The sequence below is a fragment of the Triturus cristatus genome, chromosome 10 (assembly GCF_964204655.1).
Source record: "Triturus cristatus chromosome 10, aTriCri1.1, whole genome shotgun sequence".
NCBI lineage: Eukaryota > Metazoa > Chordata > Amphibia > Caudata > Salamandridae > Triturus > Triturus cristatus.
In genome coordinates this window covers 838,897,302-838,921,214 of record NC_140593.1, presented here as the reverse complement: position 1 = coordinate 838,921,214, position 23,913 = coordinate 838,897,302, and the positions used below count along the sequence as shown (strand labels likewise).

The window sequence follows — 23,913 nt, the reverse complement described above, 5'->3', positions numbered from 1 at the left end:
TGGATGGTGCGGGACATGTGGCTGGCACATTGCTGGGCTGACTTCGCTTGAACGAGCCAGTCGTCCAGGTAAGGGTAGACGTGTATGTGCTGCCTCCGTAGATGTGCCGCCACAGTAGCTAGGCACTTTGTGAACACCCTGGGTGCTGTTGTCACGCCGAAGGGAAGGACTTTGAATTGGTAGTGCTGCCCTTGAACAGTGAACCTGAGGTATTTCTTGTGTGAGGGGTGAATGGGTATGTGGAAATACGCATCCTTGAGGTCCAGTGTGGCCAGAAAGTCTCCCTGCTTGAGCAGCGGGAGGACTTGCTGTAGAGTGAGCATGTGAAAATGCTCGGAAAGAATGTACTGGTTCAGGGGTCTCAGGTCTAATATAGGTCTGAGTGACCCGTCCTTTTTCGGTATTAAAAAGTACAGGGAGTACACCCCCGTACCTTGCTCGTGGACGGGTACGACCTCGATTGCGCCTTTTAGAAGCATGCTTTGCACCTCCTGCTGTAAGAGCGTTAAGTGCTCTGAGGACATAGGACGGTTTTTTGGAGGTATGGTGGGTGGAGTGGAGGTTAGTTCTAGACAGTAACCGTATTTGACAATATCTTTGACCCACCTGTCCGTGGTGATGGAGTTCCACGTGGACAGGAACCTTTGTAGCCTTCCCCCGACAGGTGTTATGTGGTCGGGAGGAAGGGAGAGGGCGTCACTGCTTGTTCTTGGGAGAGGACCTGGTGTTGCCGTAGCCGCGTCCTCTGCCCTTTGTGCTGGAGCCACGATATCCACCCCGGGTGTTTTTATCGTAGGTGTTTTGTGTGTTGCCCTTGTTGTATGTTTGCTGTGACCCCTGTCCTCTACCTGCTCCTCTATTTCCGGGGCGACGAAAGGAGCCGCTCCGAAAGGACTGCGTTTGGAGAGCCCCCATGGACTTTGCAGTGTCCGTGTCCTTTTTTATTTTCTCTAGGGTAGTGTCAACCTCCGGCCCGAATAAGTAGTCGGGGTTGACAGGTTGGTTGAGGATGTTATTTTGTACCTCTGGTTTGAATCCGGAGATTCGCAACCAGGCGTGTCGTCGCAACATGACGCTAGTGTTTATGGCTCTGGCAGCTGTATCCGCGGCATCCAGTGCACACTTAATGGATGCATTTGTGAGCAGTTGTCCCTCCCTGATGAGGATCTCTGCACCTTCTTTGTATTGGTCAGGGAGATGTTGGAGTAGTTGCTCTAATGTGTCGCAGTGCGCTCGATCATAGCGAGCGAGGAGCGCTTGAGTATTGGCAATGCGCCATATGTTAGCTGCTTGGGCGGCAACCCGTTTGCCAGAGGTCTCTAGCACCTTGGACTCTTTGTCCGGGGGAGGAGCATCACCTGTTGTTTGCGAGTGCGCCCTCTTGCGAGCATTCGCAACGACAATGGAATCCAGAGGTAATTGGCCTCTAATGTAAGTAGGGTCCCCAGGCGCCGATCTGTATTTCTTGTCGATCCTGGGGTTTATCACTCTTGCCCTGGTGGGTTCCTTGAAGATGTCCTTTGTGGCTTGAGGACCCCCTTTAACATGGGCAGAGTCTTTATATTCCTTTCCGAGGATGCGAAAGTATCCATGAGAAAGTCGTCCTCGATGGTGTCAGAGTGAAGTTGCACCCCATGATTGGCCGCAGCACGTTCAATTAGAGCGTTGAACGCGGCAGTGTCCTCTGTGGGAGATGTTTTTGCTCCATAGAGTTGCGGGTCCTCTGCATCCATAGGTGCACCTGGGTCTACAGGGTCATCCCAAGCTTGATCAGGGTCCTGTTGGCCATCAGGGTCCATCCCTCCGGGGTAGGGGACTTGGTCACCCATGTAGTCCACCAACGCATCCGTGTCGGAGTGTGTGGGAGAGAAGGATTGTGGATCCTGGTAGGGTGAATGGAAAGGTTCGTAAAGAACTGGTTCTGAAGCCACTGGCAGCTTTCTCTTAAGTGGGATCCGGAAGGAGTCCAAAGCTGGCTCAGAAGTTATTCTCCTTTTGTGGATAATCATCCTGCCGGTGTCGGCGTCGATGATATGCGATGGAGACGTCTCCGCAGAGTGTTCGGCAGGCGTGATCGTGGTGTGGGTGACCCGTGTCCTGATTTGGAACAGTTTCGGGGCCGTGGATGGTGGCAGGCCAAAAGTAATGTTGGCTGGTGCCGAAGAGGCTGTTGGAGCTTTTATTGGCTCGGAGCCCGACGTGTCCTGGAGGACATTTTTATTTTTGGTGCGCTGCGCAGCAACGGGTGGCACCTGGAGCGCCCTTGATTCCTTTGCGCCGACCGGTTCTGTGGAGGCGGGCGTGGACTTTTTCGGCGCCGGTGAGTCGTGGAGTCGAGGGGCGGGAATGGCCGTCGACGCCTTCGAGGAGTGTGGCTTTGGTGGTGCCGTCGAAGCGGTGTGAGACGCGGCAGGTAGTTTGACCTTTGGGGTCGGAGCCGATTGCGTCGGTGCCGGGAGCCGAGTAGGTTTGGTGGCACCGAAGGTCTTTTTCCGTATGTCGACTCCGACGTCGGCCGCTTCGAGCTCGGCACCGAAGTCTCGTTTGTTGCGCTCGGTGCCGACGGGTTTTGCTGGCGTCGAAGGTGTGGAGGGCCTCGATCCGACCAGCGCCACTTTCGGTTTCAGTTTAACCAATACAGCTTTTGGTTTCGGTTTCGAAGAAGGGAAACCAGCCGGTTTGGGCATTAATGGCTGCCGCTGAATGTCCGAGGCCGGGCCCGAGGGTGGGGCCGAAGAACTGCGGGATAGGTCTTGGGTAAGGCCCGAAGGCGATCCCTCGACCGGTGCCATAGACTGTTGCACTGGGATTTCCTCAGTCTGAACGGGTAGGCCTTGCTCGTCATCGGAGCTACTCTCTTCGGCCCCTAAGGCCTCATTGTAGTCTCCTACCTCGGTGTCGTCTTCATCTCTGTGAAAGAGTGTTTCGTCGACGTCTTCCGATCCGGAGTCATGTTCGGAAACGGGGCTGGAGGGTAGGTTCTCCACTTCTTCGACATCTTCGGTCTCGGCGCTGAAGATGTCTGCCGGGGCCGGTGCCGCTTGCTGCGCCTCGAGTCTCGCCGCTCGTCGATTCCGGAGAGTCTTCTTGGATCGAAATCGGGCACAGGCCATACATGTAGATTCGTCGTGATCCGGTGAAAGGCATTTGTTGCACACCGGATGGACGTCGATGTGTGGATATTTCGCATTGCATACAGGGCACCGCTTGAATGGTGTCCTCGATTCCATCGTCGATGTCGGGTCGATGGTCGGGTAAGATGCGACAAAGTTGGTTCTGGAAGTTAGTAAACTAACAAAGATACTATCGATCCCGATCGGGAACAGTACCGACGCGAACTAGAGGCCTTTTGGCCTGAAAAGAGTTTTTCCTAACTTGAGTCAAGATAAGCACATCCGAACCCAATGGCGGAAAAAAACAATCTGAGGATGGAGAGGATGCCCATGCGCACTGTAGTCCAGGGGAGGAGTCACCTATCCAAGGATACTTCGAAGACTCTTCCAGGACAACAACGTGCAAACATCCGGACCCAACACTAGGCGGCGATCTATGCACAGATATGAATTCAGCAGCCCACATGCCTCGAACAAACACAATCTCCACAATACACCCAAAAGTGGATATTCCTCTGCTTGCATAAATGGTGAAAGGAAGACTGGTAAAGCCATCACCATGGCAATCATAACAGGAGGGGAAACAGCAAAAACCACAAGCTCATTAACAGATGCTGAGTGAACACAAGGTTAGAGAAACTAGGGAGCTTGACGTAAAGGAGCACCTTATTTGCATGGATTGAACCTTCAAGATTCAACTCACCCTACATCCACAAGGTGAGGTGGATGACAGCGAAGGGAGCAAAGTTGTTTCAAGTTGCCTGCACCAAGTCAGAAGACACCAGCTAAGAGAAAAGGGCAATAGAAAAAAGCTAAGGAGCATCAGAAGCACTAGCTGGTCTAATAGCAAACCTCCACACTGCCCTGTTTAACATCAACTGCAACGTCCAAGTTAGGAGCCCAGAAACATTAATAAGGCCTCAAAGTCTCCAGACCAGATGTTAGTAAGAGGAGAAGAAGCAAGGAGAGAGTGCACAATGGCAAGCAGAACACAACAGGCCAAACCAACACTGGCTCAGTGCACATCCCCCCCAACAACAGAAATAATACGCAGTAGAACAAGACAATTCGCACCAGGAATTTGTTCAAAAGATAGCACGTAAATCGTAACCGGAATCATCAGACAGACACATAGCTAGAAAAACAATCTCAACCCAGAGCAGAAAAACAGAAGACCTGAACGCTGAAATGGGATACTAGTACTAATAATATAGGGAGGGGGAAAGAGCCAAACCACTGAACTATACAAACAGGTGTTGCCTATGGCAGGAACTATCACCAGAGCTACTACACAGTTCCTAAGAATGTGGGGAGTTGAGTGGGTGACAGGTCCGAGATCTTCTGGGACACCTAGGAGGACTTGAGCCACTGAATCCCAGAGTGTCGGATAGCAGCCCAGGAGGCATCTGAAATTCACAGACCTGATGGCCAAGCTGGTGGAAGTAAATTTCCTCTAAGCAAAGTTATCCACAAGCTGTGACTCTGGATCAGGGGAGGAGTCAAGAAGATATTCGGGATGGACCGCCACCTTTCAGCGGAGGGCTTCGGAGACAAAAATGCTGTGTCGAGCAGGACAGGACGGTGGCGTTGTGCAATATGGCAATTGACATTGGGGCCAAGAGCAAGGTTTGTTCCAAGCCTCAAAAGGTTATCTGTAAGTGCATCATTGAATGGCAGGAGGGGCCAAGTACATGTTTTTCCTGGCTGGAGAACTCAGTCAAGACATTGGTTTTGAACTCTAAGGTGGGGAACTGGAGGTCAAGGACTTCAGCTGCCCTAGGCATGGTCATTGTGTAAGAAGCGCTCTTCTCAGTGGCAGAACCAGGGGGTGAGAGGAGGCCCATCTCAGGAGAAGCATAACGCCCACTGGCCTCTTGAAGGTCATCATACCAATTTTCATCATGGTATGGTTGCCCTATTTTATCACCTGCATCAATCTTACGGCCGAATCCGTGCCACACAAGGAATGCAACATATGAGTCTGTCCTTGTGGGGGTGTCAAGTCTAGTGGCGGAGGTGGCGCTCCGATGGAAGCAGAGCACGGCCTCAGCTAAGGTATTAGCTGCACTTACTCAGTATCAGAGAGCACAATGGGCACCTCATCCTAAGACATCGTTCTCTTCCAGGGGATCCTCATCAAAGTCATGAGCAAATGAATATTCCCGCCCATGTGCTGGACCCCGGAAACATAAAACATATATGTGAAAACCATATATGTAGCTCTATAAATATATCCATATATATTTAACAATTAAAAACACAATGTAGCCTTCCATATACTAGAAACGCTGAGCAATGTTATAAAAATTTCCCTTGCACATAAATACAATTCCAATAAAGAAGGGAGAAAGAACACACATTGAGAACTGCTTTAATGCACAGCAGAAATCATAGTCCTGCAAAGAGGAATGAAAGAACATTGCCAGTACATAGGCTACATTCTAGAAACATCAGTGTAGAAAGCTGAAACGCTAACCCACAGAAACACACAGAATAAACTGGCACCGTGGCTTTAAGTCAGTCATGACCCCTAGCTTCCCATCATGTTAGGTCAGTTGCTCTTTGTGGAGACCCGAAGGCAAGGGCACAAAGAGATGACATGCAGATGACATGCATCTTGATCACTTGCCCGGGGAGGCGGGTGGGTTGCTTATGACTTTGGTGAGGATACCCCTGGAAGAGAACTAGGATTACAGGTAAGTAACTTATCCTTCTCTTCCAGGGGATCCTCATCAATAGTCATAAGCACATGATAGAATAGCAAGCCCATCCCCTCATCCTGCAGGCAAGTGACAAGTGTAAAATAAAGAATACATTGTTAAAAATCATTTCAAAGACTCCAATTAAGCTAGCATTGGAACAGATTCCTCAAGGAGGCTTGGCCTACTTGAGTATCCGCTCTGGAGTCAGAATCCATACAGTAATGCCTGGTAAACATATGAACCGACTTCCAAGTTGCAGCCTCGCAAATCTCGGCCATTGGTACATTGTGTAAGAAAGCTATTGTAGCAGCCTTTCCCCAAGTAGAGTGAGCTTTAGGGGAGGCTAACAGAGGCTTGTTCGCTAATTGGTAAGCCAGTTTATTACAGGACACTATCCACCTTGAAATGGAACGTTTGGAGGCTGGAAAGCCTGTCCTAACAGAGCCGTAGGTTACAAACAATTGATCAGCCTTTCTAATGGATTTTGCTCCCTCCAAATAGAATTTGAGAACCCTCTTGAGGTCTAATGAGTGAAGAGACCTTTCTGCTGGTGTAGCAGGATTGGGAAAAAATGAGGGGAGAGAAATTGTCTGGTTGACATGGAAGTCAGACACCACTTTGGGTAGAAAAAAAGGGAGAGTTCTCAAAACCACCCTATTGTGATGGAAAATCGTATACGGTTCCTTAGAACAGAGTGCTTGGATTTCACTCATTGTGCGTGCTGATGTAATAGCCACCAAAGGCTAATTTCCATGTAAGATGTTGTAATGTGGCCTTATGAATGCGTTCAAAAGGAGGACCCATCAATTTTGACAAAACTAGATTCAACTCCCAAGGAGGAGAAGGAGGCCGGACAGGGGGATAAACCTTCCTCAACCCCTGAAGGAAGTCCTTGACCACCTGAAGTTGAAAGAAAGAAGGTTGGTTAGCTGATTTTCTATAGGCTGTAATGGCCGTCAAATTAAAATTTATGGAAGTGTATTTCAAACCAGATTTGGCCAAGTATAGCGGATTTGGCAAGATTACCTCTTCTTGCCCGCTAGTCGGACTCTTACCATTATGCATACACCACAAGTAAAATCTTTTCCATTTAAAAGAGTAAGAGGTTATTGTGGATGGTCTGTTTGACTCCCTCAAATTGTCCATGCAGTCCTGAAGAAGGTTCAAATGTCCGTACAGCAGGGCCTCAGGAGCCATGCTGCCAAGCTCAGCGAGGGAAGGCTGGGTGCAGAATCTTCCCTCCCATTTTGGTCAGAAGGTCCGGCCTGCACGGGAGTGCTGCACGGGAAGGCTGCATTGTGTTTTTATTGTTATAAATATATATGGATATATATATAGAGCTACATATATGTTTTTTACATGTATGTTTTATATGTCCCGCGCATGGGTGGGAATATTCACTTGCTTATGACTTTGATGAGGATACCGCTGGAAGAGAACTAGGATTACAGGTAAGTAACTTATCCATATAGTCAGAATCAGTGTTGATATTCCTGGGACTGGCGTGGATAGTGACACTGGAGTCGAAACGGGAGACCCAGGAGCCCAACTGGTGCATTCAGAGGGTCCTACTAGCACCAAGGGAGCATCTTCTGGTACAAGCCCAGATGAATTTGAATTTTAAAATATTTATACAGCGCACGTACACCCAAAGGTTTCATGGCGCTACAGTAGGCAGAGTCTCTGAGGTCATGGAGCGGGGAGAGAAAATGAGGAGAATTTATGAGGGGAATGCTTTGGAAAAAAGAAAGGTTTTTAAGGCCTTTCGAAAGGGCTGGTATTGATTGGAAGTTCTGAGTTGCATCGGAAGGGAGTTCCAGAACACAGGGGCGAGGGTGGAGAATTTAGACCCTCCCCATTTCTTACGACGGAAGCGAGGAACTGTGAGTAGGTGGTGAGAAGAGGAGCGAAGTTCCCTGGGGGGGACATAAGGTATGATCTCCGAGGAAATAAAAGCAGGGGACCTGCCTAGCTGGGCCTGAAAGGCGAGACAGCCCACCTTAAAAAGGGAGCGTTCGCGCACAGGGAGCCAGTGCAGGGATTTCAAAAGGGGAGTGGCGTGATGGGATTTCGTCAGGTTGTATACCAGGCGGGCCGCTTGGTTTTGGACCAGCTGGAGACGACGTACGCTATAGGCTGGCATGCCATGGTAAAGAGCGTTGGCATAATCCAAGCGGGAGATGACCATGGCCAGTACAATAAGTTTCAGGGCTGTGAAGGAGAAGAAGCGGGAGACTTTACGGATAATGCGGAGGGATAGAAAAGAGGAGGAAACCACCGAGCTCACCTGGGAGTGCATAGTGAGTTGATCATTGATTTTTATGCCCAGGGTTTTGACGGAGGAAGTAGGGGGTGGGGGAGGACCAAGTGAGGAGGGCCAGAAGAGGGGGGACCAGGGACTGGAGCAACCACCTGTCAGAACAAGCTCTGTCTTATCTGGATTTAGTTTCAGGTGGTTGTGATTCATCCAGTCCCGGATGAAAAGCATGGTGGATTGGAATTTGGATTTGGAATCAGGGGAGTGAGACAGAGAAAAAATGAGCTGGAGGTCATCCGCATAATTGTATACGGAGACCTCCATCTGTTGAAGAGCAAAGATGAGGGGGGCTATATACAAATTAAACAGTAGGGGGGAAAGGGAAGAGCCCTGGGGGACCCCGCACACTACCTTCCGTGGTTCAGCCCAGAAGTCCCCCAGGCGAACTGCCTGGGTGCGTCCGCTTAGAAAGGAGGACAGCCAGACCAAGGCGGTGCCTCCGATCCCCGCCGCTCCGACACGGGAGAGTAAGATGGAGTGATCTACCGTGTCGAAAGCGGCCGAGAGATCGAGTAGCACCAGGGCCTGGGGGATGCCAGTGTCCATTCCCTCTCTAAGGTTGTCCAGTACAGAAAGCACGACCGACTCGGTGGAGTGAGCCGGTCGAAAGCCGGCCTGACGGGGCGCCAGGATTCGGTTTGCTTCCACGTAGGAAGATAGTGCTTTGGTGACATGCCGCTCCAGGACTTTCCCTAGGAAGGGGAGGAGGGAGATGGGGCGGTAGTTAGCAGGGACGGAAAGATCTGATCCAGGTTTTTTTAGAATGGGCAGGATTATGGCAGATTTGAGAGCGGGGGTGACCACGCCTTGGGCCAAGGAACTGTTAAGAAAGGTGAGGGGGGGGGTAGCGGACAGTTGGTGAAGACATGAGCAAGAATATGAGCAGGACAAGGGTCGTGAGGGGAGCCAGATTTGACCAGAGGGAGGAGGGAAAGGAAAGAATCTTCTGTTAAAGGAGGGAATGAGTGAAGGCGGGCGTCTATCGGGGGACAAGGAGGGACTCGGAAAGAGGGGGAAGGGGGAGGAATATTGGCCCTGATTGTCGCAATTTTGTCCAAAAAGTAGGAGTTCAGGGTATCACAAAGAGGTTGAGAGGGGGAGGGTGTAAGGGTGGTTCGATCAGAGTATGCGAGTTTCTTAATGATGGCAAAAATTTCTCTGGATTTGTTCTCCACAACTAGGATTTTGGAGGAGAAGTACTCTTTTTTGGTGGACAGTATGGATTTCTTATATTGCTGCAAAAGGGAAGTGTAGTGTGATTTAAGCTGAGGGCAGTACTGTCTTCTCCATGCTCGTTCTGCGTGTCGGACTGCTAGTTTTTGTGCCTTCAGATCGTTATTGAGCCACAGGTTGGAATCATTAGTCCGTTTGGAGGAAATGCGCCTCAGGGGAGCGATGGAATCGCAGGCTAAGAGTAGCCACGAGTTGATGGAATTAGCTTGATCCGCTGAGGGCAGGCCGGACAGATCGGGGCAGGAGGAGGAGAGAGAGGAGGCTAAGGCAGCCAGGTCTACCCGCCCCCAGGAACGGGCCCAGATGTTTTTGGGGTGCGAGGACTTGATAGGCGGTCCGAGTTGAGAGGAGAAAGAGATCAATGAGTGATCAGACCAGGGGCAGGGAGAGATGGACAGAGAAGAGATAGGGCAGTTCAGAGACCAGATTTGGTCGAGCGTGTGTCCATGAATATGGGTCGGGGTATTGATATGCGAGATGAAATTAAGAGAGCGTAAGGTTTCAGAAAATTCCTTGGAAGTGGAGCATTCAGCTGGGTCGGAAGGCCAGAAATTAAAATCACCCAGGAGCAGGACGGATGAATTGTTTACAGCTAGGGAGGCCACCAGTTCTTGAAATCCGTCCAAGAAGGTAGGCGACGGTTGAGGAGGGCGGTACATAAGAAGGCAGGTGAGGGGAGTATGGTAACAAAGAGAGCGAGCGACTAAGAAGTCGGCCGTGCCTATCGAGGGAAAACTGATAGGTTGGAATGGTAGATCCTTTCTGGCGATCAGGGCGACACCCCCTCCGGATTTACCCATTGGGCGGTCAGCCCGGAGGGCATAGTAGGTGGCTGGAAGGGAGGCAAGGAGATTAGGGAGGGAGCTGTCGCGGAACCAGGTCTCCGTAAGGAATAGGAGGTCTGGTTTATGGATATCAAGCAAAACTGACAGTTCGTGGCAATGCTTAACCGCGGACCGCGTGTTGAGGTAGAATATGGTAAGTGGGACCTGACTGGGGCCGGCTGGGGGATTAGGACGGGGAGGAGAGGGCAGGGGGGGAGGGAGGGGCGGAGTGAGAGGGGCGATCGGAGTTGCTGCGGCTGTGATGCCCAGATTCTTGATATGGATGGTCAGGGAGGCTTCAATGGGCCTGCTGGCTTGAAGAGCGAGTAGCTGTGCCGATGAATATTGTAATGGGCCGGGCAGGAGAAGGGGCCTAGGCCCTAGGCGCGTTTGGTCGCGGACGGGCGCAGACGGGCTTGCCTTAAGCGCGCCATCAGCGCGCCATCGGCGCGCCCGCTGCGCTCGTCCGCTGCGCGTCCGGTAATGGCACATGATTTATGGGAGTTGAGGGAAGGGGAACATGGGCGTGGCCTCCGAGAGGGGGCGTGGCCTCGGCGCTCGCCAAAGTGGCGTGAAGTATTGTCCAAGGGTCGGTGATCTCCCCCCGCAGCGATGAATCGGCTGCGCGGGGAACCGGAAATGAGCAGGTAAAGTAGGTTTTATTAAAAGCAAGTACACGAGTAAAATACACACAATTCTCTCTATTAATCAAGGTAAAATTGCTAAAGGTCTGCTCCCGGCTTCCGCCTCAGGAGGACTCGCAAGACTGGGCAGGACGCTCGTGAACAGCGTCTATTTAAATGCACTGAAAGTGGGCGTGGCCTCCGAGAGGGGGCGTGGCCGCGGCGCTCGCCAAAGTGGCATGAAGTATTGTCCAAGGGTCGGTGACCTCCCGCCGCAGCGATGAATCGGCTGCGCGGGGAACCGGAAATGAGCAGGTAAAGTAGGTTTTATTAAAAGCAAGTACACGAGTAAAATACACACAATTCTCTCTATTAATCAAGGTAAAATTGCTAAAGGTCTGCTCCCGGCTTCCGCCTCAGGAGGACTCGCAAGACTGGGCAGGACGCTCGTGAACAGCGTCTATTTAAATGCACTGAAAGTGGGCGTGGCCTCCGAGAGGGGGCGTGGCCTCGGCGCTCGCCAAAGTGGCGTGAAGTATTGTCCAAGGGTCGGTGACCTCCCGCCGCAGCGATGAATCGGCTGCGCGGGGAACCGGAAATGAGCAGGTAAAGTAGGTTTTATTAAAAGCAAGTACACGAGTAAAATACACACAATTCTCTCTATTAATCAAGATAAAATTGCTAAAGGTCTGCTCCCGGCTTCCGCCTCAGGAGGACTCGCAAGACTGGGCAGGACGCTCGTGAACAGCGTCTATTTAAATGCGCTGAAAGTGGGCGTGGCCTCCGAGAGGGGGCGTGGCCTCGGCGCTCGCCAAAGTGGCGTGAAGTATTGTCCAAAGGTCGGTGACCTCCCGCCGCAGCGATGAATCGGCTGCGCGGGGAACCGGAGATGAGCAGGTAAAGTAGGTTTTATTAAAAGCAAGTACACGAGTAAAATACACACAATTCTAAAATTGCTAAAGGTCTGCTCCCGGCTTCCGCCTCAGGAGGACTCGCAAGACTGGAGGGACTCTCCTCCTTGGAGATGCGATAGCATGCCAGAGGTAGTCGGTAAGGACCTAAAGAGTTGGAGCTTGGCCTCGCGAGACTCTTAGATCTGCCAGTGTCGTAGATGTCCCTCGAAACTCAAATTGTGCCGGAACAAGATACTGGATAGCCTCCGACTTCTTAGGAGCGAGATTGAGAGGTTGGGTGAGAGCAGAAGTACTGGAACAGCAAGCTGAACTCTACGGTTGAAACTGCGAGTCATGAGGAGATATCACCAGGGACAACCCTAAAGGCCTTGTTGACTTCAACCGACTGAACAGCCAACACCAGGCAGACCAGCGGAGTGCCCTAAACTAGTTATGGTGCCATTTTCAACACATGACTAAAAACTGGACAAGGCCTTTGGCTGCAGAGTGAAACATCTAGACCAAGATGGAGCAAATCAGGTATCAGAAGTTGACCTACATAGGTTCATACAAAGAGCCAGACAGTCCTTTACAGCCCTAAGGAGTCAGGAGGTGTAGCACATCCAGGAAAGTATTGGCAAATGTCATCAGGTGCCAGTTAAGTCAGGACCAAATAGTGGGCAAAACACCAGAACAGAGCTAGGCAACAGCACGGTGCCTAACCAAATTCACAATAAAAAGTATGGGTTAGTGTTCTAGAAAGCTATATTTATTTCTGGAGGAGAAAATGCTATGGTCAAGATATTCTCCTCTGCTTCAGAGTGCTCGATGTGAGTGAGAATTCATGCTGTAAGAGTGTCGATTAACTGGAAAGCTTGATGTGCCTTCTAATGTGTTGGGCTATACATTGCTACAGATTCAGTGCACAGCTGAAGGCGCTACAAGCCAAAACATGTCTGGATCTGTGGTATGAATATTACTGACAATTTTTCAGCTTTAGACAGGGCTTTGTACTTTTACTGTTGGTTAGTTACAACTGATGGGATATCTAAGCAGACATCTAATGAGGCAAAAGTACAACAAGCATTAATGTGTCTTTACAAAATAAAACGGGAATCCATCTTTTACAATGAGCTGCTTATTTTTAAGTGTCGAATTGTTTGGCAAATGAGAGCAGTAATTAATGCCGTTAAGAGCTGTGGAGTAAAAGTCGAGGGCAACATATTTGATAGATCAAGTTAAAATAAAGAAAGGTCTACAAACTGAGCCAAAAATAAAGTGGGGAAACCCTTTCATAATCTACCTATACATCAACTTGATATTCAGTATAGTAAGTCGCCATGAAACCTGACCGATAAATACCAATAACCAACTGTTCTATCTCCAGACAATACCAAAACCACCCACATATTTTATACATATATAAAGCAAGAGCAAATGAATCCATTATAGAAACAATGATGTACAAGAAATCTTCGTAAAAACTGCATGCAAGACACCAAGAAGTCCTCCAGAGAAAGGTGTGTCCTAATGCAAAAGAATAACATTAAAACTGACCTATCAGTATTCTAGACACACAAAAGCTTGTAAGTGTCTTAAACATCATCCAACAATCGTCTATGATGAGAACGAACATGGCACATTTTCAAGAATACCACTTGAGAAATGTATACAGATTTAATCTATCAGAAATCTATGTAGAATAAATCTCAGTACAAAGGATGAACATAATCAGGGGGGTCATACTGAAAATTAGGATTGGATCAATCTATAGTGGAACAACATTGTACATTCCCAACTTACACATAAAGAACAAAAACACTGATTCATCAAGTAAGACTACATCATGTATGCAGATTACTCACGTTTGAGGCTGGGCTGGATCTTCCCCTAAGGTAACACTCTCCCCTTGGATTTCAGTGAAACACTTCTCACAGAAATGATACCTGCAGAGAATAAAGACGTGGACACACTCATTAGGTAATTTGCACAAATTAAAGAAGTAATCAGAATGAGGACTGTAAGAACATGTTCCTTACCTGCAAGAAAGGCTCACTACATCTTGTGATATCTACAGGACTAAAGCATAATGGGCGGAACTGTATATCCCTCTGTAGTCTCAGTGTAGAGCACCAGGTGGGAACCTATATTACATAGAATGCACAAGACACTCACATTCACCACTACATCTTCCTTTCAAACTTCTTGGAGGCATATCCAAACATGATGAAGCAAATAAAGGAAAATCATGTAAGATGGATCAAAGACGTGAGTGCAAGGTGCTATCGACAGACCGCGACAATCACTTACAAAATGAGACAGCTTAACGGTATTGGGACAACAAAATCACTAACAAGGTTGTCATAAGCATAACGAAGGACCAATGCCCGAGCCAGAAATGAAGGGCATGAACATGGAGGCAGAGGTCTTGGAGATGGATGCACAAATTGTGACATTTCTTGGCCTAAAACAAAAGTGATTTTAAAAAAGGGGATGGGGAGATCATGGAAGATCAGCTCAGAAATAAGTCCTATACTTGCTGGGAACGCTTGCAAAATTTCAGACATTTGGGCAGAGGCTACAGAGCCATATTTATTTGCTGGAAGCATGAGCTGGACAACTCTGCCAGAAGAGAAATAATAGTTAAGATGGATGCAAGTCCTTCAAGAAGGTGATCTATTTATGGAGATATTTCGGTTAGAGCTGGCAAAATTAATGGGTTTTAATTCCTGTAAGGGTTTGTTAGTGTGTGTGTGTGTGTGTGTGTGTAAAATCCACCTTTATAATGCCAGTCTGTAATGAGTTATTTGTAGGGTGATCAGATTTTGAAAGCAAAAGCAGGGACAGACCAGACACAGAAGTAGGACTAAAGTCTGATAATGGTCAAGGTATAAATCTGGCATGTTCCGATTTTGGCGTAGTCTTGTAAATAAGAATTATTTTTATTTACATATATGAAATGGTTTTGTTACCTGTAATCCCAGTTCTCTCTCTCAGGAATTTCTATTGAAGTCATACACACAGAATAGTCCTGTCCACGTGTGCGGATCCTGGAGCACTTTTTCATAGTATATCTTAAGTGTAGATGTTCGTCTCTCTTCAGGAAGGCAGTAGAAACACTTAAGTGAAGAACATTATGCAGTCCATAAAGAAAGCTACAGGGACAAATTCTTCAGCTTGTACTTCAAAAAAGGGTCATGAAAACCCTATATATGTGTATTTTAAAGGCAATACTTTTCAAAACAGCTTAAATCTTTCACAACCTTTTTTGTAAAAGTAGAGATAAATGATAGCAGGACAGTGATAGCCCTATAGGCCGCCATTATGTAAGAAAAAACATAGTCTGTGCCATCAAGAACCTAGAGATCATCTGTATCCCATCATGCCCAGCAGGTGACAGTTGTTTCAGTTCTTGGACGAGATGAGGCAGTGATAGATAGGTCCAATAATTGCCTCTGCCATCTCCTACGGGGAGGTGTGATGGTTGCTTATGACTTAAATGGAGACTACCCCGAGAGAGAGAACTGGGATTACAGGTAAGAAACCATTCCTCTCCCACTGACCGTCCTAAGCACTAAATAGGGTAGCAAGCCCATCCCCACCAAGACTGGTGGAAAAGACAGAGGAAAAATCAAATGAAACAAATTTCTCAGGGAGGTTTGTCCTACTTGACCATCTGTTCTAGCACAGAGTCCAAACAATAGCGCTTGGTAAAAGAGTGAACAGACCTCCATGTAGATGCTTTTCAAATTTCAGCTATAGGGATATTTCTCATTAAAGCGGAAGTAGTCTCTTTGCCCCTAGTAGAATGAACCTTGGGTCTCTAGCGGATAAAGTCTTATTGGCTTTTAGGTAGCATAACAGGATGCAAGATACTATTAATCGGAAGATAGATTGTTTGGAAGTGGCTAGTCCGGTACAGAATGGGCTGCAATTTAGAAACAATTGGTCTGATCTACGCAAGTCTCATGTTTGATCTAGATAAAACTAAGAATCGCCTAACGTCAAGGGAATGTAGAGTTCTTTCTGCCAGAGTGAAAGGATGCTGAAAGAAAGTTGGTAAGGAAATTGTATGATTGATGTGAAAATCCTAAATGACTTTTGGAAAGAATTTTGGGTGAATTCTCAATAATACTTTATTGGAGAGAAAAACAGTGTAAGGTTTGTGATAACACAGGGGGGTGGTTAGCTGCCGACCAAGATGGCCGCACACTGAACAGACTCTTCTAGCCGCCAATGACTAATCCCCTAATATCCGATGGAGTTCTGCCTCGATTCTGTGTGGGTCGGACAGAGCGGACCGAAAGCGACATTCATGGCTAGAGGAACTGCAGTGCTAAAGGCTCTGCGGAGCGAGGCCGGCCAGCGCAGACCACTTAAAATGGCGCTGCTGGGGGAGTTGTCTGAGCGTGAACTGTGGTGCAGTCGAACCGAACAGCGAGGGCTGCAATCCCCGAGGTACAAGGCCGTATTGATCAGGACATTGCCCGACAGATAGGTCTGTGGCAGACATGCCCACTATCGTGCTGGGCGTTACAACAAACAAATGATGGACGGAATGCTGACAATGCAGACATTCTCCCCCAGTCAAGAGATCTGGGTTAAATCCATCGTTCTTTTGCCCACTACGCCACCCCAGTTCAGACATGGCCATATGCAAATCAGTCTTACCCTGTGCCTCATGGGAACAGTCCAGCCCGAACTGCCAAGCCATGTCTTCCCTGGACCGGAATCAAGCATCCTAGGACCGGTTTCTGGCTATCAGCCGTCATCAGCCAGGATAGCTTGACTCCAGTGGCGTAGTGAGGCACAGGGTCAAGACTGATTTGCATATGGCCAAGTCTGAACTGGGGTGGCGTAGTGGGCAAAAGAACGATGGATTTAACCCAGATCTCTTGACTGGGGACCTTCTGAAAGCATCTATAAAGAGTCCCATAAGGCCCTATTGTACCTGGACAGAAAAGCTGTTGCACTCGCTCCCTCCATAGTGTTTGGAGCTGTACTGCACATCTTGCAGCCTGCCAAGTCCAGCTTCTTGCTTTCCTTGTTTGGTGCTAGAGTAGACAGAGGAGTCATGGCATGATGTTTTTTAGCCACGAAGATGACCACAGAGGTGGGTCAGAGCAGAGAAATAGTGAATCCTGCTCTGGCATTCTGTATTTTTTCCCGTAGCCTCAATGGAGCAGACTTAGCTGAGGCTGGAGTCAAGAAATTACATTGCTGGTTCCAACAGACACGGAATGAATGGAAGGGCTTGACGCTGATCGGTGGTGAAGCATCTCAAAAATAACAGATGTGGAAGGAGTCGGAAGGGACATCGGAATACTCAGCTAAGCAGCACCTCTCACCAGGAACACCTGGAAAGTTGTGACATCACCCACTAGAGAAACACATGGTGTTGGAGAGTGACAGCATTGGAGAATATCCTCCTGTGCTGGAAGTCGAGCTGGTATAGCAGGAATGGTGTTTAGACCTTGTCCGTGATCTTGATCTAGATACACAATGATGGTAAGAGCATCTGGAGGATGGACGAGACGAAGAGCAATGGGACCTATGGTTATGACTGGAGTGGCGCGAATGATGGCGAGTTCTCAAACACAATCTGCATGGAGAAACACTAGGAATCGGAAGAGGGGCGTCCACAGGTGGAAGAGGAAGAATTGGCACTGGTGGAAGAGGTGCCAGAGGAAAAGGAGGTAGATGTGGAGGGGGTGGCAGAGGTGATATTGGAGGTGGAGGAGATGTTGGTGGAGGAATAGTAGAGTCTGGCAACACTATTGGAGAAGGAGAATATACTCTAAAGTATTCAGAGTCGAGAGATGATTAAATGCATCTCCGCTTCTTTCTTTCCGCATTCATTGATGTTCCCGACAACGACATGTTCCTCAATATCGACCTTTTCCTATGTCTAGACGTCGACACGCTCCTCAACCTCAAAGGTGTAGTCGCTTTCGAGCTACCCTGTCTTGGTGTTGACCTAGCCCTCGACAGAGAACTAGTTGGTGCTGTACCTTGTCTCAACGTTGACCTGTAACATCTCCATTTTTTAGCTGGACCCTTCTTTTTGGACGTTCCATGCTGGGGTCCTCAGAGGTAGACTGAAGAGTCCTGGAAGAGGATTGACCCTCTCCTTCGTCTGGTGCCCCACATTCAGACTGCGCCTGCTGCACTCTTCTGTGCCACGGAGGCAAATCTTCGCCCATTCCCTCAGAGTACGCCTGAAAAACTTCCTGCAGTAATGGCATTTGTTAGGAACATGGATTTTTCAAAGGCAGCTGATGCAGACGTCATGAAGGTCTGACTTGGCCTTCTTTCTGCCATACGAAGGACACTTGTCAAATATAGATGCCATCTTATTTGACAAAATACCGCAAATTCCAGTCAGAAATAGACAGAAAATGAAAGGGACAGTTGAAAACTGTCAAATGAAGTAGTTATCACAAAAATCCACTCAAGACCTTTGAAGAGAAAAAGCCAAAAAGGCGGAGCTCAGTGCTCCAAGGACTTTTAAGCAGGAGCCGGAAAAAAGAACTGGAGCAACTGCCATCTGCTGGGCATGATGGGATATTGGTGGTCTCTGGGTTCTTAAAGACACAGATGCTGTTTTTGTTCTCACAAAATGGCAGACTGTAATGCTACACTGCCCTGCTATCCTTCATTCCTCTACTTTTACAAAAAGAGTTTGTGAAAGATTTAAGGTTTTTTTTTACCAAATATTGGCTTTAAAACATACATATATATTGTTTTCTTGACTTTTTTTTTAGTACAATCTGAATAATTTGCCCATTGTAGTCTTCCTTATAGAGTGCATAATTTTCTTCTCACGTGTTTTTACAAGCCTTCCTGAAGAAAGGCGAACATCTACACTTAAGATCTGCTATGGAAAAGTGTGCCGGGATTCCCGCACGTGGGCGAGACTAGAGGTGTAAAAAAAAAAAAAAAAAAAAAAAAAAAAAAAAAAAGAGATATATATATATATTCAACATATACTTCCCAAGGAAATAATTGGCACGCACTCCCAATCTCTGGAATCAATATCCTCAATATTCTTTATTCAGCTTACAGCATTACAATCCTTCGAGAGACAAACCAACGCGTTTCGCTATCCGCCGATAGCTTGGTCACGTGACCGTGACCAAGCTATCGGAGGATAGCGAAACGCGTTGGTTTGTCTCTCGAAGGATTGTAATGCTGTAAGCTGAATAAAGAATATTGAGGATATTGATTCCAGAGATTGGGAGTGCGTGCCAATTATTTCCTTGGGAAGTATATGTTGAATTTGTATCGGCGTGGCTCTGCCGAGGTTCCGCACCGGAAAACAGATGCGCCAAGGGTCGACAACACGGAGCCAATCTGGGGTTATATATATATATATGTGTATGTGTGTGTGTGTGTGTGTGTGTGTGATCAAGGGCACTCAGTGCTCGAAACGCGTCGCAGAGGGAGAGTCATATGAAATAAAAATCTTCCTGCCTGAGCCGTGAGGGTCCGTTTATCTCCGGAAAGTTTGTCAGCAGTACCCCTGCGCGTCGGTAGGTGGCGTTGTGCGGCTCCCATCGACGTCGTTGGTGTCGTGGTCACCGAGAGGATGTTGCGGCAGCTACTTAGACGCCGCCCTCGCGTGCTGACGTCAGTTCTGTACACGACTTTCCGCGCCAGGAACGCAGACCCATGCAAGATACTGGCCACTGGTGCCTTGAAACTAGGGCCCTGAAAGGGAGGACCTTAACCCGAGAAATCAGTTAGAAGAACGGGGAGGATGGGTGGGGCGGTAAGGAATCTATAACTACTAATGTTTTTTACAGATATATCATTACTGAAGGTAAGTAACTTGTGCATCTGAACGAAACCCATAGTGATGGATTCCTTACCTTAGAATAGATACCCCAGCAATACCAACCCCGGTGGTGGGTCTGCGAACCAAGATCACACCAGAAGGTCCTGGAGAACAGAACGGCCACAGAAGCCATCTCTCCGGACTTGGCTGTCCAGGCAGTAATGCTCGGTAAACGTGTGAGCGAGTCCCAAGTAGCTGCCTGACAGATGTCATGCAAGGGAACTCCCCGTCCCAAAGCAGTCGTGGCTGCCATCACCCTGGTGGAATGGGCACGCAGCCCACCAGAGGCTCCTTTTTAGCCAAAGAATAACAAGCCTTTATGCACAGAATGACCCACCGAGAGATGGCCCGCTTGTGCACAGCCCGACCTTTCTTGGCGCCCACGTAGCCAACAAAGAGCTGGTCGTCCACCCGGAACTGTTGTGTGCAGTTCAGGTAGAATGAGAGCTCACGTTTTGGGTCCAGACGGTGGAGCCTCTCTTCCTCTTTTGAGGGATGCTGAAAGAAGGTGGGCAAAGTGTTGGTCTGCCTGATGTGAAAGGCAGTGACAATCTTTGGCAGAAAAGAGGGACGACTCCTTAGAACCACTTTGTCCGGATGGACAGAGAGAAAAGGAGGTTTAGAAGAAAGAGCCTGGAGCTCACTCACTCTTCTGGCAGAAGGAAAGCGGTCTAAAGTAAGACTACGAAGAAAGCAGTTGTAAAGTGGCTCAAAGGGAGCACACATCAGATATGTCAGAACCAAGTTCAAGTCCCACTGAGGCATTATGAAAGGAACAGGAGGGAAAAGAGGAGTAATGCCTTTTAAGAATCTATTTACAACAGGGGACTTGAAAAGGGAAGGCTGATCTGGAAGCCGTAAAAAGGCTGAAATGGCCGAGAGATAGCCCTTGATAGTGCCCAGAGCTGAGCCCTGCCAGGCCAAAGAAAGGAGAAATAGCAGGACCTCTGAAAGAGGGGCAGAAAGTGGATCCACAGCCTTTGCTGTGCAACATGCCACAAATGTATTCCACCTGCAGGCATTTACAGTTTTAGTGGAGGGACGCCTGGCTGCCAGAATGACATCACATACTTCAGGAGGCAGGTCAAAAGACGTCGACTGCCGCCGCTCAATCTCCACGCAAGGGGGTGGAGGCTGGACAGTTTCGGGTGGAGGACCGTCCCCTGCTGCTGCAACAGAAGATCTTGCCAAAGAGGCAGTCAGATAGGGGGATCGATAGCCATGCCAAGTAGCTCGGGATACCATACTCTTCGAGCCCAGTCCGGAGCCACAAGAATGACTTGGGCCCAGTCTTGCTTGATCTTCTTCAGCACTATGGGTAGAAGTGGTATAGGCGGAAAAGCGTTTAGTAGACCACAACTCCACTCGCAACAAAAGGCGTCGCCTAGCGAGTGCCGCCTTGGAAATTCCAACGCGCAGAACTGCTGACATTTCGCATTCTCTTCAGTGGCGAATAGATCTAACCAAGGCTCTCCCCACTGCTGAAAGAGACCTTGCGCCACGTCAGAGTTCTGACGCCATTCGTGATCCATCAGGCACCTGCGGCTGAGCTCGTCCGCCCTGGCGTTCAAAGAACCTGCCAGGTGTTGAACCACCAGGGAAATGCCCTGATGTTCCAGCCATGTCCAGAGGCGCAGAGCCTCTTGACATAGGGTCCACGACCCCACCCTGCCCTGTTTGTTGCAGTACCACATGGCGGTGGTGTAGTCTGTAAACACCTTGACAGAGGGAAGGAATGCCTTCAGTGCAAGTCCGATCGCCCGAAGCTCCAAAAGGTTGATATAAGCCGGGACTCCGCCGGAGACCAGAGTCTTCTGATCACCGCCTCTCCAATGTGCCCGCCCCATCCCAGAAGGGACGTGTCCATCACAACTGAGTGTTCCGGTTGGGGAAGGGAGAGGGATCTGCCATTGACCCAATCGCGATTCGTGAGCCACAACTACAATTGTCGTGCAGTGCCCTCCGAGAGCTGGACGTGATCGGACAGGTTGCCCTGATGGTGTGCCCACTGGAACTTCAGGTCCCACTGCAGAGCCCGCATATGCCATCTGGCATGAGCCACTAACAGGATGCAGGAGGCCATCAGGCCTAGAAGTCGGAGGGTCATCCTGACCGAAACCCGGGATAGAGACTGAAAGATCGGAATCATAGCCTTAATATCCTGGACTCGCTGCTCAGAATGAGAAACCCGAAACTGCGCAGAGTCCACAACTGCTCCGATGAAGAGGAGCTTCTGAGAGGGATATCAGGTGCGACTTCGGCAAGTTGATGGAGAACCCCAGCAAATGCAGGAGGTCGGCCGTAGTCTGGAGGTGGGAGACAACTGCCTGGGGCAAGCCCGCCTTCACCAACAAGTCGTCGAGATAGGGGAAGACCGAAAACCCTGATCTGCGCAGAGGAGCAGAGACCACCGCCAACACTTTCGTGAACACCCGAGGAGCGCTGGTAAGGCCAAAAGGGAGCAGGAGTAACTGAAAGTGCTCGTGGCCTACCGTGAACCGCAGGTAACGCCGGTGGGCCGGCAGGACGGGGATATGAAAGTAAGCGTCCTGCAATTCCAATTCTACCATCCAGTCTTGCGGGTCTAGGGCAGGCAAGACCTGAGCAAGTGTCAGCATCTTGAACTTCTCCTTCCGGAGGAAGCGATTGACGTGCCAAAGGTATAAGATAGGATGCAGACCCTTGTCCTCCTTGGGGACCAGAAAGTAATGGGAACAACAACCACGGCCTACTTCTGGCCCAGGAACGCGATCGATGGTCCCCTTGGCCAAGAGGGCCATGACTTCCTGCTGAAGAAGCGCAAGATGGTTCCCCGACACCCACTTGTCCAATGTGATGTTATGCCAGTGGGGGAGATGATGGCGAATTCTGCCGCTCACTGGAGTTTGGTGGGCTTGAAAGGTTGGACTAGGAAGGCTTTGCAGTGGATGCGGCCGCGCTGAGGATGTTGCTGCGCAGGCCTGTGGCTCTGGAACAAACGTGTTGGGGCACCCCTTCCGTGGCCACGAAAGGAACGGAAGGCGGAGGACGACGAGTGGCCTTCAGGCCCCAGGACTTGGCCGTAAAAAGCGCTCCAACGCACTATCCACTTTATTGCCAAAAAGGCGAATGCTATTAAAGGGCATGTCAATCAAAGTGTTCTGGACATCCCCTGAGAAGCCAGTTGTCCTCAGCCAGGCGTGGCGCCGAAGCGCCACTGTCGTGGAAATTGCCCTGCCCAGCGAGTTGGCAGTATTAAGCCCACAACGAATAGTGAACTTAGCTGCGTCTCTCCCAGCTGCTATAGCTTGGGAGTGTACTGTCCGTGCCTCCTCCGGACAGTTGGGCAGCACCGGCCAACCGAATCCCACACAGAGTGGGAATAACTGTCCAAGAGGCATGCGGTGTTCACCGACCGCAGCCCTAAGCTGGCAGATGAAAACAGCTTCTTGCCAAGATGCTCCAGCTTCTTGGATTCCCTATCCGGAGGAGCGGAAGGGAACGCGCTCTGGGAGTGGGGTGCTGGGAGAGAAAGAGGGGGTCCCACGGAGCCGGGCGATGGCGTCGGGCCACATCCTGTCCACAGGAGCCCCAGTGTTGGACCTGGACCAAATGCCCAAAAGGAACGTCAGAAAGTGCGTCATTAAAAGGCAGCAAGGGCTCCGAAGAGGTTGCAGCCGGCTGAAGCACTTCTGTCAGGAGGTTAGTCCTGATGGCCACTGTAGGGAGTTTGAGGTGGAGGGCCTCTGCTGCCCTACGCAACACCACTGCGTAACTGGCTCCCTCCTCCGTAGTCACGGAAGGAGAAGACCGCATGCCAAGGTCAGGTGAGGTGTCAAGACCACTGGCATTCCCCAAATCCTCTGCCCAGTCTGGATCATAATCACACTGTTGTGTGAGAGGGTCCTCAGACCCATCCAAGTCCTTCCCTTCCTCCGAAGTCTGTGAAACAGGCTGAAAATAAGGACAGACATAGGGGTAAAAAAGCCCCATTGGCGTCGGATTCGGCGTCGCGCAACGCCGATCCGGTGCCGGGTCCGGTTCAGCGATGAAACTGGGGTCGGCGGTGGCACCGGACGTCATCGGAGGTGGTGCCGGTGTAGAGGTCGACACCGGTGGAGGTGTTATGAGGTCAACCAGTGTCACCCGGGATCTGAGCCCGGATCCAGGGGGGTCCTGCGGTGCCGGGGCCGAAGACGACAGCGGCGCCGCTGGCGATGGAAGGGCAGGACCCCCAGTCTGGCCTGTGGGACCCGTAGGCGCACCGGCAGGGCCATACAGCCCAAAGAGTCGGGCCATGGCAGCAAGAAACTCTTGCACCTGAGCAGGCGTCGCAGACGGACCCGGAAAGGGCAGGTAGGCCGGTGGCGACATCGCAGGTTCCGCCGGAGC

General features: G+C 49.7%; 1 protein-coding gene across 2 annotated transcripts in view; it reads right to left on the bottom strand.

The window, feature by feature from the left end:
* Positions 1 to 23,913, bottom strand: part of CREBBP (CREB binding lysine acetyltransferase) — a 1,382,831-nt gene that overhangs the window by 404,296 nt on the left and 954,622 nt on the right. For both annotated transcript variants that reach the window (XM_085628465.1, XM_085628466.1), the window contains one exon: positions 13,571 to 13,651. In XM_085628465.1, the coding sequence (XP_085484591.1) occupies positions 13,571 to 13,651 (81 nt within the window). The remainder of the gene's footprint in view (positions 1 to 13,570; positions 13,652 to 23,913) is intronic.